The 18,003-nt window shown below is 37.1% G+C and overlaps 1 protein-coding gene across 1 annotated transcript; it reads right to left on the bottom strand.

Annotated features, from left to right (window-relative positions):
* Positions 1 to 1,158: 1,158 nt before the first annotated feature.
* On the bottom strand, positions 1,159 to 15,459 carry LOC311277498 (uncharacterized protein). The gene is made up of 9 exons (XM_084387829.1): positions 15,306 to 15,459; positions 12,214 to 12,279; positions 10,883 to 11,236; positions 10,168 to 10,446; positions 8,067 to 8,174; positions 6,668 to 6,742; positions 5,546 to 5,599; positions 5,140 to 5,245; positions 1,159 to 2,322 (listed from the first exon to the last, which is right to left on the bottom strand). Exons 2-9 carry the CDS (start codon positions 12,272 to 12,274, stop codon positions 1,854 to 1,856), a joined length of 1,506 nt encoding a protein of 501 aa, XP_084243955.1. The 5' UTR covers positions 12,275 to 12,279; positions 15,306 to 15,459; the 3' UTR covers positions 1,159 to 1,853.
* Between the last annotated feature and the right edge of the window lie 2,544 nt (positions 15,460 to 18,003).

Raw genomic sequence — 18,003 nt, 5'->3', positions numbered from 1 at the left:
GCCTGAAATGTGCTTGGTCACGTCTAAATAACCCGACCCAGACAGCAACATGGTGTCGGCCCAGATCCGGCCCACATCCGGTACACGTAGATCCCACACGGCCCAGATGTGGGCTGGATCTGGGCCGACACTATGTTGCTGTCTGGGGAGTCGAATTATTATTTAATATGACTAAATAGGCCATTAGGTTACACCTTTTAGAGTCAGATCAGGTAGATATTACAGTGAGCAGATCTTTAAAAACTATGTGATACTTTCAAAACATATTGGTTGATGATGACCTTTGACCCTTTACCATAATCCCATGACTTTCCTTTGTGTTTTTTAATTTATGATAACATAAGCATTATTATTATATTGCAAATTGCAAAAAAAAAAAAAAGACTTCTTATTTAAGACTTCATGCAATAAGAGATGTAAGTAATGCAAGCTTTCATTGGCCGTCTGACTGACATGTAAAGCAACCAATCACTGTTTGTTTGGTTTCTGCATCATGCTTAGGCGAGTGAAAATGTAAAGTTTATGTCCCTACAATAACAGACCAGAATGCAATTCATTCAAGAATGTCATGCATGTTTACTGCAACAATGGCGCCGCCAACTTCACATGCTTTTGAAAATCCAGCGTTTAGTTGATCCTGATAAGCACTCTTTAATAGCACAGTAACAGAACAGCTTTTGTTCTGTTCTCCGTGAGGGGGTTTGGCATCACAACGGCTTTGCATTCATTACGTTTAATGTTTCTTTTTTTTTGTAGCTGAATTTTCCCTGTCTGTTATTGCTGTTACACAAAGCTTTAAATGTTGCTCAACTGAACTCCAGCATTCGGTTCTCCTTTAGTGCTGTCAACAGTTTAAAATGTTTGGCGTCCTGCACTAGTGCAATAGCTGATAAAGTACATCCAGATGACATTCAGGCGTTTTTTATATCCTCCCTTTGCGGGAAACATGCACTTCCCTTTTTAGTCGCTGCCAGTTACAGCAGAGCGTACTTTCTCAGAAATGGAAGTTAATCCTGTGAGCATCGAAGCATAATGAAAGTGAAACAATCAACGCTGTCTGTGTGTGAGATGAAGCTTTCTGTGAAGATTGTGCACGGATCAAACCCCTCAAAATGCTCGAAAAAGCATCTGAAAGAGTATAAAATAATCAAAGTACAGTTTCCACTCTCATTTCTTTCTTTTATCAAAATCATGACATTTTACATCAATGAATGAAACAAAAAAAAAGTAAGTATAAAATATAACTCTCTCTCTCTCTCTCTTGCTCTCTCTCTCTCTCTCTATATATATAGAAATACACAGCACTGTATAAAAGTGCAACTGTTTTCACAGAAAGTTTGAAGTATGACTAACAGAGAATTAGTTTCTGCACAATCATCTTTTGATCTAATGATCTGTCAGATAAAATGGTAGTTGTAGTTATTTTGTAACTATATTTTGTTAAAAGCATAAATCAGATCTGCTTTATTCCTGTAACTTCAGCAGATCAGCATCAGAAATACACTGGGGGAAAAAAGGTACAATCTAAATGAAGTGGTTGATTTAACATCACTGAATCAACGGAAAACATTAATTTTGCGAGTTAAGATGACATTAGTAGGTTATCACTTTTATACAGTGTAACATTTTATTATCATGATCTCATTTCTCTTTTCTTGTACTTGGTATTTTAATAACACAACTGAATTCAAGTATTGCGAAATAGTTTGATCTCCAGCCAAAGTCTTTACCAAAAGTCTGGTGAAAAAATTTCCAGAGAAGCGAAAGGCAGCAGATCCATCGACCCGGGACAATGCTATAACATGAAATAGCAGGATCACTGTCAATGCAAACATGAAATGTATCCAGTTTCCTCATGACTCTCCCGATCTCTGTTTGAGTTGCAACACTGTCCTGACGGTTTTCTCCAGGGATGGACACTGTCCTGGACGGGACGTCACTAACACCCTGCACATCTGTCGCTCAGTCAGAAACCCCTCGAGAGTTTCATCCAAGTCCTTATTTCCCTCCCGATATCCGTCCAGGATGAGCAAACAATCCGTCGGCCCCAGAAGCGTCTCTCTGAGGTCAGACACTAATGGTTTTTCGTAATGAACTCTGGACTTTAGCAGCTGGAAAAGGTCTCCTTCCGCTCCGCTACAGTCCACCAGCAGGACCAGATGGAGCGGGGGAACGCTGAAGGCGTTTGCCGTGATCCTTCCGGCCCAGCAGGACGACAGGATTTGGGCCACGGTGGTTTTCCCGCTGCCTGGTTCTCCAAGGAGAAGGATAACCTGCCTCGTGTCGGGAAGGATGGAGCTGATGTTTAGCGATTGGTCATCTCTGGAATTGAGAGGAAGTGAAGACATGGATTAACATGGAAATCAATGAGTAATGTGTGTTTGTTGTGGTAATCTGTCAGTCAGCCAGTGCTGTGTTTTTCAGCAGATCTCTGGACACAGTCACTTTTTTTCTTCAAAACAAAACTATCAAAATCAACACAATTACTCGATCCTCACCAACCATTAAGAGATAGATTATTGGGAAACACAACATGAGGTCCCCATGAGCAGACAAGATTATAAATCATACAGAATTCATTTTTTTGAAAATGTAAAAATGTATAAAGTTTTGTGTGATGGGTAGGTGTAGGCGTTAGGGCTGGGACGGTTACCGCATTACCGCAATACCGCGGTCACGTGACGCCTACCGCGGGTCTGAGCTCGTCACCGTCATCACCGCCAAAAAAAAATAAAAAAAAATAAACACTGGCCTTCACATGTGTTCACGTTGTGTCTAATGACATGGATTCAAGGTGTTCTAAACAAAACTTATCAAAAGATGGAGCAAATCCGACCTTTCGCAAGATAGGGAGCGCAAAGTTCCATGACACATAGCCTAATAACATTCCATTCGTAGGCTATTCACCATAAGGGGTTACACTCTGTGGCGCGTTACGGCTGCGACGCAGCTACCGGAGCTGATCGCGCCCACTCTAACATTAGTCAATGCTTGTGTTTACACCAGCCACGACGCGGCGCGTTCCAGAAGCGTCTCTCCGCGCCGCTTCGCTAAAGTAGTCTAGTCTATTTTCTAGTCTATAGTCTATTTTCGACGGACGCCGCGTCCAAGCCGCACCGTAAATAATAAAAAAAAAAAAAGTCAATTTCAAAATAAACACCCTGTGCAGACTCCCAATTATATTGCAAATGTCTTATAGCCTATAATTTGAAGCCCCAAAAGCAGGACCTCAGCTTTTAATTGCACGTGCTTATTTAACACAATTCTCTCATGTGAAGACCGCGTTTGTCAACCCTCGCGGAGTCGCGGCGAGTGCACGGCACCAGAGAGTAATCTTGATGGCACTCGCAAGAAAATGGATAAGCACTCTACATAATCAAATTCACAAATATTACACCATTTAAACATTATTCAAATACATAGGCTATGGAGTTACTAAAACAATCTTTGTCAAAGAATACACTTGTTTGTTCACAGTTTGAACGTTCTTGTTTCCATTTGTTTAATTTCAAGATCTGAGGTGAATTATCCATTCACGGCTGCAAAGCTGGAGCACTAAATGATATTCAAAGTCACATTACACGCTTTTAACATTAAATAAAGCACATAAACAGTACCTGAGATTATCATCGCCACACTTTGTGTTTGATGTTCCAAGCGCGACGTCTCAGAAAAAAGAAAAAAAAAACTGGGGGAGGGTGGGGAGGGGGGTTGAGGTTTAAAGCGGTTTACCGCTATACCGCGGGAATTTCTTGCTTTTCAACCGCGGTAAGAAAAAATCCATACAGCCCCAGCCCTAGTAGGCGTGGGTTAGTGTGTGTGTGTGTGTGTGTGTTTGATAGGTAAGTTTAGGTGTAGATGTAGGTATAGGGTTAGTGTGTGTGTGTGTGTGTGTGTGTGTGTGTGTGTGAGATGGGTAGGTTTAGGTGTAGGTGTAGGATTAGTGTGTGTGTGTGTGTGTGTGTGTGTGTGTGTGTGTGTTTGATGGGTAGGTTTAGGTGTAGATGTAGGTGTAGGGTTAGTGTGTGTGTGTGTGTGTGTGTGTGTGTGTGATGGGTAGGTTTAGGTGTAGGATTAGTGTGTGTGTGTGTGTGTGTGTGTGTGTGTGTGTTTGATGGGTAGGTTTAGGTGTAGATGTAGGTATAGGGTTAGTGTGTGTGTGTGTGTGTGTGTGTGTGTGTGTGTGAGATGGGTAGGTTTAGGTGTAGGTGTAGGATTAGTGTGTGTGTGTGTGTGTGTGTGTGTGTGTGTGTGTGTGTGTTTGATGGGTAGGTTTAAGTGTAGATGTAGGTGTAGGGTTAGTGTGTGTGTGTGTGTGTGTGTGTGTGTGTGTGTGTGTGTGATGGGTAGGTTTAGGTGTAGGATTAGTGTGTGTGTGTGTGTGTGTGTGTGTGTGTGTGTGTGTGTGTGTTTGATGGGTAGGTTTAGGTGTAGATGTAGGTGTAGGGTTAGTGTGTTTGTGTGTGTGTGTGTGTGTGTGTGTGTGTGTGTGTGTGTATGATGGGTAGGTTCAGGTGTAGGATTAGTGTGTGTGTGTGTCTGTGTGTGTGTGTGTGTGTGTGTGTGTGTGTGTGTGTGTTTGATGGGTAGGTTTAGGTGTAGATGTAGGTGTAGGGTTAGTGTGTGTGTGTGTGTGTGTGTGTGTGTGTGTGTGTGTGTGTGTGTGATGGGTAGGTTTAGGTGTAGGTATAGGATTAGTGTGTGTGTGTGTGTGTGTGTGTGTGTGTGTGTGTGTGTGTGTGTGTGTGTGTGTGTGATGGGTAGGTTTAGGTGTAGGTGTAGGATTAGTGTGTGTGTGTGTGTGTGTGTGTGTGTGTGTGTGTGTGTGTGTGATGGGTAGGTTTAGGTGTAGGTCTAGGTGTAGGGTTAGTGTGTGTGTGTGTGGCTTAGATTAAGGGAGAGAATATACAGTTTGTACAGTATAAAAACCATTACATCCATGGAAAGTCCCCACAAAGATAGTGAACCAATCATGAGTGGGTGTGTGTGTGTGTGTGTGTGCATGTATTGTCCTTAAGAATAGAAATTGTCGATTTTTCTAAGGAAGTTTTCTTTTATATTGTGATTCAACAGAAACACGAGTAATTCTTCACGTTTAAGTGAGTCAGATTCTTATTTCCCCACATATCAATCACTCACTTGCTGTAAAGTGCAAATGACTCAAGTCTCTTTTCCACGTCCGCGCCTGTGTCCACGTCGATCTGTGAATACTGCTGTGTTTGTACGTGCCTCAGAGACGGAGGTTCTGCACAAATCAAAGACAAACAAGAGTCACAAGAGCTTTTCCACTTGACTAATGCTCAGATCAGCTGAATGCATGATCCGCTTCAGTGATTCACGATCACATGAAGCCTCTAGATGTGCTTCAGAATGCGATGTAGACGCTTTTATTTGCTTTTTACAGTAGGAAACGAGACAAATGACAGTCAGGGGTAAAAGGCTCAAGGGTAATCATCATATTTCCGGTTTCTACAGAACTGAACAAGCATCAGCTGTTTAACCATTAACTCCTATTCATAATAAATTCACAAAGAACATGCTTTACCTGCTGAGGTTATGTGGCATGCTTGTGGTCTGTTCTCGTTCACTATCCGTAAAGCTGGGAATGAAAGAGACATTCATGCATAAGAGAAATACTGTTCAATCAAATCAATAGAGAGTTTATTGTGTTGAGGTACAATAAAAATGAATGCCTTAAAGTTATTCTGCAGGTTCAAAACCTACAGCAAAAATATATTTAAAATATATGCTAAATATAAATATATATGTTGTTCAATGTAAATTGAAAATGTATTAAGTTTAAACCTTAAAATGTCAAAATATATTACAAAATGTACTTCAAGGAGCAAGAACATATATTTCCAATCTTAAAATACAGTTTAGGTAAATGCAAAATGTATTTCTAAAAATATAATTATATTTTGATTAAAAATATATAAAAACAGGCATATTCATTTTTTTTTTTTTTTTCATTTATCTTTTATTCCTTTCATGAAAATGCATTATTTGTACAAGGCACATGCAATTCATTTGAGTTTTCCTTTACATTTCCATGATCAGAAAGGAGCAGATGGAAGAATAATATTCTTATATAATATATAAGTGATATATCATATCAATTATGATATATCATATCAATATATAAATTTATGTAAAGGTAATATATTTATATTGTTTAAGTCATGTTGATATGTTACATATATTATAAAATTTACTTTATATATATATATATATATATATATATATATATATAAGCCTATATGTGTGTATGTATGTGTATATATATATACAGTATATAGTCATGTTGATACATTTTATATATTTCTAATATTTATATATATTTTGAAATGTACTTTTATATCTAAATATATTATTGATAAAATATAAAACATATCAGCATGACTTATATAATATACTTTTTTAAATATAAATAAATAATATATATATATATATACACGTGTTGATATATTTATATTTTAAAACGTACTTTAGATACAAATTTATAGATGTATTATTATATATGTATTGCATGCTCTCAACGTCCACAGGAAATATATTGTTTTGTTTTTACAGTATACTTTTTAGTGACACTTCATAGTGACATTCATATCATAAGCACAATTAATTACTGTGCGGGAAACGAATGATGTAAATGTGAGAAACTCACAGTCGGTGTTGTCAGAGGGCGAGTGCGGGAACAGTAAAGCACATTTAGATGATTCATTTCGTCTGTTTTTCTGACCTGGGAATAGATAGAGAAACGGGTCACATATTTTATCATTATTTATTGGAATTCACCCATGGCTGCACATTAAAAGAGGATACGAAACAGCATTTTTGCATAGTCATATCTTCTGATCATACGCTGTCGATGATTCTTCTGTTCAGCAATCAGCTCATAATCATGAAACGGACAAATGTTTTGCAGTGTCAGGATTACTTGGGGAAAATATGTTTTTGTCAGGAAACCTAAAAAAAAAAAGGTGCTTCTTCTCGTATAAACCTCAGAGTAACAACAGCATATGTTCAGTGTACGTGATTTCACTTCAAAAAGACTATTTCATTTGTAGTTAGTTAGTTAAGATAGTTGAGTAACCATTTGCCAAAGTTGCTCCGCACGTGAGTGACTGATGTGGGATTCACCTGTGACGTAAACTGCTCGTTTTTCCTGCAAATACTGAAGATTAATAAACTGGGGACTCTCTGTTTACACGTCACATGATGCTGACTCACAAAACTTGACCTATAACATCAATCCCGGGCTATATTTGGGATGGAATATTATCTATTAAAAATAGTAAGTGAAGCAGTAAACAACATTCACCAATAACTGTTTTAAAAATAGAGTCTTGATGTCACATGACAACAGAGTGATGTCCAAGAAGTGCACAGTAAGCACACTATATAGGCCTACGGCAGAAATAGTAAGAGGACTGTATTAGTATGTTTTATGAACATAACCCAAAGTCATGACTGATAATATTAATATGGCAATGCTATGGCAGGATTGGTCAGTAACGGCTGTGGTTAGTTAAGGGTAATTTACTGGGTCATTCCTGTTTCTGCAGGCTTTAGTTTCATTATGTTTAGATGTGTGCATGTACAAAATGTAATTTACGAATTTTCAAGGTTAATCTTTTTTCAGAAGTGTCTAGTAACACATGCACGTGAATGACTAATGAGTTTTAGTCAGCTGATAAAACCTGAGTATCTATTTCCTGATAGTGATCCAACAGGGGATTCCTTCTGTAAGGTGTTTAATATCATATGATGTTGACTCACATGATTGCTCTCTCAAACAAACTATAAATCAATCAAGCAAATCCACAGCGGCTACACCTAAAACTTCACCAGATCTGATCGAGACTTGCCAAATGACACGCTTTACTGGACTGTGAAGAACAGTGATAGGATCAGTGGTTTTGATACTCGGTACTGTACATGGTACTCTAAGTTGCTTCAAATTATACCATGGTAAATGTCCAAAAATCATGGTATTACTATGGTATATGTCAAAAAAGATTTTTTTTAGGTATGTAAGTGAATGTGCACTGTTATCAAAGTACCATTGTTCCTCCTCCGCAGAATGACGTAGATTAAGGTTATGGCTACCAGCACGACGACCACGGCTCCGATCCACAAGTACTGAGCAGAGCATTCATGAAGGATTTCATCTGTGGAAATGAGAAACACTGCTGTTAAACTGCACTCAGTTATCTGTCTTTCATTATAAGCTCATGATGGATTTTCCAGCGGGACAGAAACTGCCACAAATTAATCATCAAAGTGTTATCAAGAATTGTTTTGATATATAAATACATGCACACACACACACACACACACACAGATATATGTCAATATTTTGCATTAGATTTTATTTTCATATTTTACATTTTTATTTTTATTTTAGTTAAATTCTAACTATTGCCTATGTAGTTTTAGTTTGCTTAATTTTTGTTATTTTAGTACTTCAACTTAACCAAATGAAAATGAGAAATGTTGCCTTATAAACTATTTGAAATGAAGGTTGTTTTTTTTTGTTTTTTTTTACCAGTGCTGTTTTAATGTTTTGAAATACTCTTTTGTTAATATTTTGAATTAGATGTTAATTTTATATTCTCTTTATATATATTTTTGTATATTTTATTTTCATTATATTCTATATTTTCATTTTAATTTTAGTTCACGGTTTAGTCATTTTGCTGTGTTAAAAAAAAAAAAAACTTCTATATAGTTTAAAGTTTATTTTTTGTTATTATAGTTATTAATGTTACCTTGGAAACTAGCTGACATAAAATAAGTTTAAGTTTTTTATTTTTCATTTTATTTCATTTAATGTTTATTTCAAGTAATGAAAACATTTTTTTATGGTTTTAGTTTTAGTCTCGATACGGCTCATCCAATCAGAGCCGATAAACAAAAATTAAATTAAAGCTAATCGCAGTACTACTCGATCAACACTTTCTACTGAATGTGATCATGCACTGAATGCAAAAAACCACCGTGGCATAATGTGTAACTTTGTTACATAACAGAAGATATTTCCTTTCAGACTTTGAAAGATGAACACTTGCTTTAGGGTGAAACTGGTTGTTCTAACCGTATTCTCAATGAGACTCGAGTCTGCTGGAAAAAAAAGGGTCCATATTTATCGGAAACAGGTCTGTTTTTATGTGCGTGTGTGTCTTTGTGAGCGTATTTCATATCATATGCCCCCTCATTGCAGAAACACATCATGGAAAATCTGCCTCACACAAGCCATAATAAGCGATGGAAAACATGGGCAACTTTCACATCTGTAGGATGATACTGATTTTCACAATTTCATTTTATAAAGATCACTTCTTTCTCAGAAGTGCTCATGATATCAAGCGTTTGTTTCTCATACTCTCTACCTAGTATTTTTGTCTTGTTTTCCATTGAAAATATTTAAACATTCGTAAATCAGCATACATTTACTGGAGAAGCAAAATGATTTAAAAATAGCATAGAAATAGATACAAATTAAGTGAGTTTATGCTTGAAACAAAAACAAACATCTGCCAACGGGGTCAGAAAAATAAACTAAATTCAAGGGGAAAGCTTGATTATTTTTCAGATCCCATTTGCAGAGATTTGTTCTTGTTTCAAGCATAAACACACTTAATTCTGATACATCTTTCCAAAAACAAGACTTAGTATCTTGAGTCATTTTGCTTCTCGAGTAAACACCATCTACTCAAGCTCTTTAAAACTGGATGGATTCTGATTGGCTGATAATCTTTATATGGTTCATCAGCTGGGAAAAAAAAAAAATCATTGGAAATCACATACTTCCCTACTATATATAGTAGGTGAAAAACAGTGAGTGACAAAAAAAAGTATGTCAGATTTCACAGTACTCATAAAAGAGATTCTGAAGTGTGCATACGATGGACACTTTACTATCCCATGAGGCCACGGGAGAGGATTTATGAAGAGACTGACACTGGTAGGTCACATGACAGAAACAACATGGCGAATGTAATACATCCACATTTCATCCATACTACCCGTCTTCATTCTATATAGAACATACTTTTTTAAACAGTCACAAAGTAAATTCAAATACAAATGTAGCGCCTACTCATACAGTATGTGATTCCGGACGCGGCGTGTATATATCAGGCCTTACAGTAGTGAACACACCTGGGATGCTGAAGGAGGCCGTCTGCTGGATCTCCCCGCTCCTGAGGAAAGAGCAGGTGTAGTTGTTCACGAGATCTCGTCTCACCGTCAGCGTGCTGAACACTTTGACCAGGTCCTCGTCTGTAAAGTGCGCAGAGCTGTTGGACATCTCCGTGAGGTTTGTGTTCTGACCGTCGCTCCAGAAAACCTGAGGTGACGGGAATCCCTGAGACTCACAGGAGAGCTCCACTTCATCCTGACCCACTTTCCTCACGCTTTTCTTTATGGGAGTATAAGGAGCTGGAAAACATAAACGTGATACAGTACATAAGTTATATGCAAGGTGCAAGTTAAAGAGAAACATGTGAAAATGTGGATGGGTTTGGAATACTATACTAGGTCTATTTTTGTAGTATGATGTATATTGTGCAAATACAGTATGCAAATTTACTTTATGCATTGAACTCAACCCCGAACTCTACCAAGACAAATTCTACATTTGCCAAAATGTGCAGTATATATATAAATTAAGTATATGAAACCGAAAACATTGCTATTTAATATATGAATAAAAAAAAACCACATATACTGTAGCTAGTGTGTCATCAGTAGAAAGAGTACTATTAAAGTGTCCCATAATGCATTGCAGCAGTTAATTAAACTGCAAAACAATCAACTGACACCTTAAACCGGCTATAAAAATGTCAAGCTTGTGTGTTTTGTAAGGCAAAAGCACCTGTAACATTGAGCGTGACTAGCTTGTAGTCTCCCTCAAGTCCCTCTTTCACGATACACCGGTATGTTCCCGAATCTTTTATCTGGAGCTTTTTCAAGTGTAAAACGGCTCGGTTTTTCTTCAGCTGTTCTTGGTTGAGCTGCGCCCGCTTTCTGAACTCATCATTGGTGTAAATGGTGTTTTCTGTGCCTTTCTCGAACCGATACACGTCCACGTCTGGCTTCGGGTTGATGCGGGTCCATATGACGCTGAGGTCTGAGGGTCGTTTAACCGCGGAGAACACACACACTAGCTCGACGTCCCCGTGCAGCTCTGCCTCGTAAGAACTCTTCTGTACATTCACTGTAAACAGGCCTAGAGGAAGACAAGATTAAAAAAGAGGACACATTATGCCCTTTTTCAAAGTCTTGATTTTATTTTTGGGCTCTACTAGAATGTTTTCATGCTTGAATGTTCAAAAAAAAAAACATTATTTGTCCCATATTCTCCATTGTTGCAGCTCCTCTATTCCCAGTCTGTCAGTAACGCTCTGTTTACTTCCTGTCTCTATGAAGCCCCTCCTTCTGAAAAGCGCACTGTGCTCTGATAGGTCGGCTGGAGCAGTGTGTTGTGATTGGTCAAGCGCTTTGAGCGTGTTTGGGAAATGTACCTCCCCCTTACCTTAACCGCCAGTTTCAACACACTACTTAACTAACTCGACCAGGCCCCGCCCCTTTATTCTGCGTATGAATTACTCAAATGAGGAATACTGTGACGTGTTCGTTCACGGAAGAAACTCAAGACTGGAGGCGTTTCAGGGAGTTCAGAAACACTGACACTGATACAGAGAAGAACTCCCACTGGAGAGACTTTGTAACTTTGCAGAGCTTTTTCATGCTCAAACAGCGACATTACACACTGAAGAAAGTGTAAAAAGCATATTCGGAGCCATTTAAAACATTAGATAGATATAAGACAACTTCATCAGAGTTCAGAACTGGAAGTGAAATGCTCAAAGGTAAATTTTCTTGCTCAGATGTTGCACTTTCACAGCTCATGAGACGTACTGGAGTTCTCAGTAGCGTTTTATCAACTTTATTTTAAATGAGTTAGCCTACTATCGTCATCATCAGTAAGATTATAATAATGAAGCTAAAATAAATGTGAATAGCAGCTCAGGTCATTTGATGAGAAGTGTAGATGAGCAGTTTGTCACTCTCAGTTGAAACCTTAATTTGCTACATTAATTTCTAGGAGAAACCACTGAGACATGTCTTCTCGTATTAGCAGTTTCTAGATGAATCTTTTATCATTTAAAGCAGACAGATATGTGTAATGCATATTAGTCATACCTGAGACTGAGACGGCAGGCCATAGCAGAGCCTGAAATATGAAGACCCACGTTCCCCTCATTGACCCTGCAGGTAAAGACAACACATCAGACTGAAATCACACACAATCCTCCTGATCTGAAGCCCAAACTGAGCTGTAATGAAGAGTTTGTGCGTGTATCTATGAGCAGAACTGGTCACTGATGTCATAACCCACAATGATTCAGCAGGGATTCACTTCATGATTTACAAAGACTGATTAAAGACCAAAAGAGTCCGCATTAATGACTATTACAAAGCAGTTTTGTTGTTGTTGATTTGTCATGTGACCTGATATGAGTCAGACCAATGGCATCACCGTGTGACTAGATTTAACATATTAACTGATTCCCATGCGGGACAAAACCTAAAGAACCCCAGGTAGATTATCTCAGAAATACAGTGACCGTTCTTCCTCAGAAAGGAAGATCTCTTTCTAAATGAAGCTTATCCAGTTAGTCTCACACACACTTCTCAATTTCCATAACAGACACCATAGCAAAGCTTTCATGGTAACACTTTAAGGCTCATTAGTTAATGTTAGTTAATGCACTAACTAACATGAATGAGCAATACATTTTTCAATCTTTGTTAATGTTAGTTAATAAAAATACAGCTGTTCATTGATTGTTTATGTTAGTTCACAGTGCACTAACGTTAACAACCTTTGATTTCATTAATGTATTAGTAAATGCTGAAATTAATATTAACTAAGATGAATAAATGCTGAAGAAGAAGTATTGTTCATTCTTAGTTCATGTTAACTAATGAGTCTTATTGTAAAGTGTTACCGCTTTCATGTGTTGAGAACAAAAAAAGTTTAAATGTTCATAATGTAATGAGTCCAGATAGACTGATATATAACACACACATATACACATATCACGTTTAATTGTGTAACTTGTAACGTTTTCTTTGTTATCGTTCCTTCCTACACCATTTTTTTTAAACCCCCATTGACCTGACTTGAGTCAACTCTATTCTACATTTGTGAGTAGTTTTCAAAAAGTACCTTCAGGAAAGCAAGTGTGAATTATAAACAGACTTCTTATCTGTACATTAACACGGTCATAGTGAGACTGAGAGGAATGGTGATGTTATCAAACTCTTCACTCTCATGCTGGTGAACATTTGCTGTTTGATTGTGAACACAAACAGGAACTTTTAAGTTGGATTCCCCAGGTTACTATGGTTTACATCACTGGGAAAAACTTGTGAGTTAATGAGTAAAAGAAAAACAACAACAACAACAAGAACACCCACATGGATAAACTCACTCGAAGTTAAAAATAGCGAGTAACCCTTGGGCAACCCGGGGTTAATTGGTTGGCAAACAAACTCTACTTACTCTAGCAAGTCCCCTTTTTATTTTTTTTTTAGTTTCAACCAACAACCTTTGGGAAACCAGTCTCATAATCTGCCACAAACATTTTCTATCCAATTAAGAAGATGTGGTTTCTAAAGATTATCCACTTTAACCTGAATGAGGAAATTCATACTTCATACCCTTAAACAGAGGTGTAAACTGCCCAAATAAGATCAGTCTTCAGGAATACTCTGTATGTTTCTGTATGTCAGAGTAATTTTAAGATCATAGTGAAATCTGAAAAGAATATGTCACTGTCTTTTACAAAAAACTCTACGTATGCATGTGGTACTCCAAGGTACTGCAAAGAATACCATGTCAAAAAACATGGGCCTGGTTTCACAGACAGGGATTAAACCAGGATTAGATGTTAAGGCCAATTTATACTTCAGCGTCAAGTGTACGCCATAGCCGACACCACCGTGGGCATTTACACTTGTGCGTTCTGTTTGGGTTGCTCTGCAATTACACCACTGAAACACTAGTTGGCGGAAGTGTTTCGATGTTCCACTGTGTTGAGTTTCTTCGCCAGCTGTTTTGAGTATAGGCTAAACAAATAATGGCGGAAATTAGTGAAATTACTAAAACTAAAATGCAGAAACAAGAGAAGGCGTCGGAGGAGATGATACGTAAACCGTTAGAACAATGACGAAACAATGGCACGGACATATTTAAAGATATATCAGTGCAAGTTGCTTTCAGTTAAAACAGCTCAAACATGCGTTTTAGTCTGGGATTAGGCTTAAGTTTGTGAAACAGGAGGATGGTTTACCATGGCACATTTCTAAATAATTAAAAATAAACCAATTAGCAAAATTGGAAAATTATTAAATATAAATAAAACAAAACATTATTATGGTACCGCATGTAATACAATAGTACTTTTTAAGTGGTATTTAGCTTTATGAAAACAAAGAACTAAGCTCAGGCTTAAACATGTTCAGTCCCATAGCTACAATAACAAGAGATTCTTCACAGTGCTGAATCCATTTAACACCTTTTTAACCCCTCTACTGCATACATCATTTTACAGAGATTACAGGGGAGGATTTCCATTTGTATGTCATGACAGGTACCAAAACAATGATATGTAATTGTATAAAAGCCTTAAACAAAGAAAAAGAAATAAGAAACTGGTGCCAGTTGCATAAACAGTCAAGACTGTGTCTTAAGAACCATTCTGACCAACTAGCAGTTAGGAGATTTGTCTTAAAGATGACTAACTTGTAAGATTAGTCTAAGCATTTTATGCAACTGGCCATTGAATGTAATTATTATAGCCCCCATATACAGCATAACTAGAGAAAATGATATTATTCACTATAAAAAAGTAAAAAACAAAAAACAAACATATTACTACCACTATGACATTTCCATGACACTTTGTGCACAAAACTCTACTTTTAAGGGCATCATATTGCAGAAATATAGCTTGCAGCAAAACCACAGGATGTTAAATTGGGTGATTACACACTGTAAACAACAGCTTAACATGTATGACTTTAAAATGACAAATTGACAAATAGCCCTGTAAATTAAAATCAATAACTCCAAATCATGATCATTTTACTTGCACTATATCTATTAGTAGACATCAGATTATATATATATATATATATATATATATATATATATATATATATATATATATATATATATATATGTATAGTGTGTGTGTGATTATATATACACGAAATTGCTTACTTACTGAATGATGAATGTCGCGCATGAGCAGAAGCCTGTAATCTGTGGCTCAGTGTTGTGTTTCTGCGGGTTTGAGGAGAGGATCTGCTGTAAAAGCTTCTCGAGCGCGTCCTCGGCTCCTCCCATTCTCGCTGCTCATTGGTTGAAGGACGAGAGTTTCAAAGAAAATCGAGTCGTAGAAAAAAATCCTGAATAATTCAGTTTAGCTTCCCTTCATCCACGGGTACTGAGAACGCAATGACAGGACCGTTAAATCATCGCAGAATCCGGTAAATCATCACTGGAATGAACATGTAGATTCGCTGACATCATAGTCTTGTTTCCTACGTGAAACAAATGATGAATTAATTCATGAACTCTCAATAGTTGACAAGAAAGTGCGATAAATAGATAGATAGATAGATTTCTCTTTCCCAGTTTTAGTCCTCTGGGTGTTTCACAAGTTGTCCATCAGTTTCATTTTGTCCAGCATGCAGAGACTTGAAAGGAATGTAGTATCATTTCCACTAATCCTCCTCCCCTTAAAAAATAAATAAATTCGGATAAATACCGCCCTTGAAATGAAGATAATCATTTACTGACTGTAAATATCATATCCCATAACTCTTCCTTCTTTCTTTCCTTCCTTCCTTTCTTCCCTTAATGAAAGTAAATGAGGACTAAGTCTGTGAAAAGCTTCAAAATGACAAAAAGACTTATAAAGACAAATAAGGTTCCATTTGTCAACATTAATTAACTACATTAGTTAACATTTACTAACAATGAAGAAAAAAAAAACTTCTAAAGCAATTATTAATCTTAGTTCATGTTAATCTCAAGTTACATTACATACAAGTTAATATCTGTTAATATTATTTAATGATCCTGTGCTGTGCTTAAATGAACTAACAATGAACAGTTGTACTTTTATTATCTAACATTAACAAAGATTACTGCTCATTGTTAGTTGGTGTTAGTTGACACATTATCTAACCTTAAGTAATGCGACATTACTGTAAAGTGTTAAAAAAAACCTCTTTATAAAGCACCACCATAACAGTAGCCAGTACTTATGCATTATGTTTTAAGTTAATCAGACAAGAGGCTGAGTAAAATGTGACAGGATTTTGGTTGAATTATTCATTTAAAGTTTAATAATAAGTATAAGAAAGTATCTCACGTTACTCAGTGGCTTACATTACTGTAATATTGTGTGGACGAAACACCCTGTGACTGTAAATAATATCAGGGGATTCTGTTAATAATGCTTGAGGTGAAATGACAACAAATCATCTCATTTCATTAGCACTAAAGGTTCTCACGTAATTACAGGGCATTCTGGATCTCGTTTAACTGGAAATTTTTGGGATTTGATCAACTTCCTGCCGGTAGCAGATCAATTGAATGGCATCATCACGGTATCAATTCGATTATCTGGGTTTTCCTTTAATCCAGGGGACTCGTTCAGATCAGATTGTATTGTATTACTTTTATGATGGAATTTCCACCAGGGCACCTGCAACGCCACACTAATCTGAAGAATGATAATATTAATATTTTTATTGTCTTGTTCCTTTTCCTTCACGGAAAGGCACCTTATATAATAATGAAGATTCCCATGTCTTGTGTCTTGTGTTTTTTTTTCTTTTTTTTTTTTTCTTCAGGCTAGACAGTTTAGTTGGCTCATGTTACTTACCTGTAGATTACTGTGGCACATGGGGAAAAACCCAGAGCCGGACAGTAACGGAGTACATTTACTTGAGTACAGTACTTAAGTACAATTTTGAGGGATCTGTACTTTACTCGAGTATAATTTTTGGGGAGTACTCATGACTTTACTCAAGTACATTTGAGAGGCAAATATTGTACTCTTTATTCCGCTACATTTCTATCCATAACCGTGAGTACCCGTTACTTCTTCTAAAAAGAAAAAAAGAAAAGGGAAAAAAGAAAAATCTCGGAAACCCTCAATTTGTTGTTTCCCTCTCAAACGTGATTGGATTGTGCAGGCGCCACTGATTGGGACAGCCTATCAGAAATCACCTTCAGTTTTCCGCCAAAGTCAACTCCATGGTCAGATTTAGATAAGAGACGAAACCATGGACGAAACAATGGATGAAGACGCAGCAGGTCCATCCCGGGAATGTGCCAACCCGTGGCCCCACCTCGCCAGAGTATTTCAATTTTCTGAACAAGTTAATGATAGTTTTCGCCTTAAGTGTTTGCTGTGTTTACCAATGTAAGCACTGTGGCAGTAGTAATGCAATATTTAGAAAATGTACTCTTGAACTCTTGATACTCAAGTACTATTAAAAACAAGTACTTTAGTACTTTTACTTAAGTAGACATCTGACTGTAGTACTTTTACTTGTACTTGAGTAAAATTTAGCAAGGGGTATCTGTACTTTTACTCAAGTAATGAAGCTGTGTACTCTGTCCGCCTCTGGAAAAACCTTGGGATTTTAACACACACACGATCAGGACAAAACACAACAAATCTGCATTGAGGTTCAGAAGTCGACACTGAATTAAAACTATAGTAGTGGTCAAAAGCAATGTCTGGCATAGGAAAATTGACATCTTGACATCAATTGACATTAGTTGTGACAGATGACCGGACCTAAACATAACTATATGGAGTTTGTGTCCATTAACATTGCCCTTATGTGGGGCATCAAATTTCTAGATGAAGGGACGATTTGTATTTTTCAGAATGGCAGAAA

The sequence above is a fragment of the Rutilus rutilus genome, assembly GCF_951802725.1.
Source record: "Rutilus rutilus genome assembly, chromosome: 18".
In the NCBI taxonomy this organism is placed as follows: domain Eukaryota; kingdom Metazoa; phylum Chordata; class Actinopteri; order Cypriniformes; family Leuciscidae; genus Rutilus; species Rutilus rutilus.
Note: the sequence above shows the minus strand (reverse complement) of the source record. Positions and strands in the feature narration are given on the sequence as shown.

Bases quoted from the DNA above. Each gene is read 5' to 3' on its own strand.
- LOC311277498 (XM_084387829.1), bottom strand. From the start codon at position 12,274: ATGAGGGGAACGTGGGTCTTCATATTTCAGGCTCTGCTATGGCCTGCC. The intron at 6,743-8,066 runs GTACTTTGATAA...ATCTATTCCCAG, and splicing joins TCTGCGGAGGAGGAACAATG to GTCAGAAAAACAGACGAAAT. The intron at 5,600-6,667 runs GTGAGTTTCTCA...TTTCATTCCCAG, and splicing joins GCCCTCTGACAACACCGACT to CTTTACGGATAGTGAACGAG.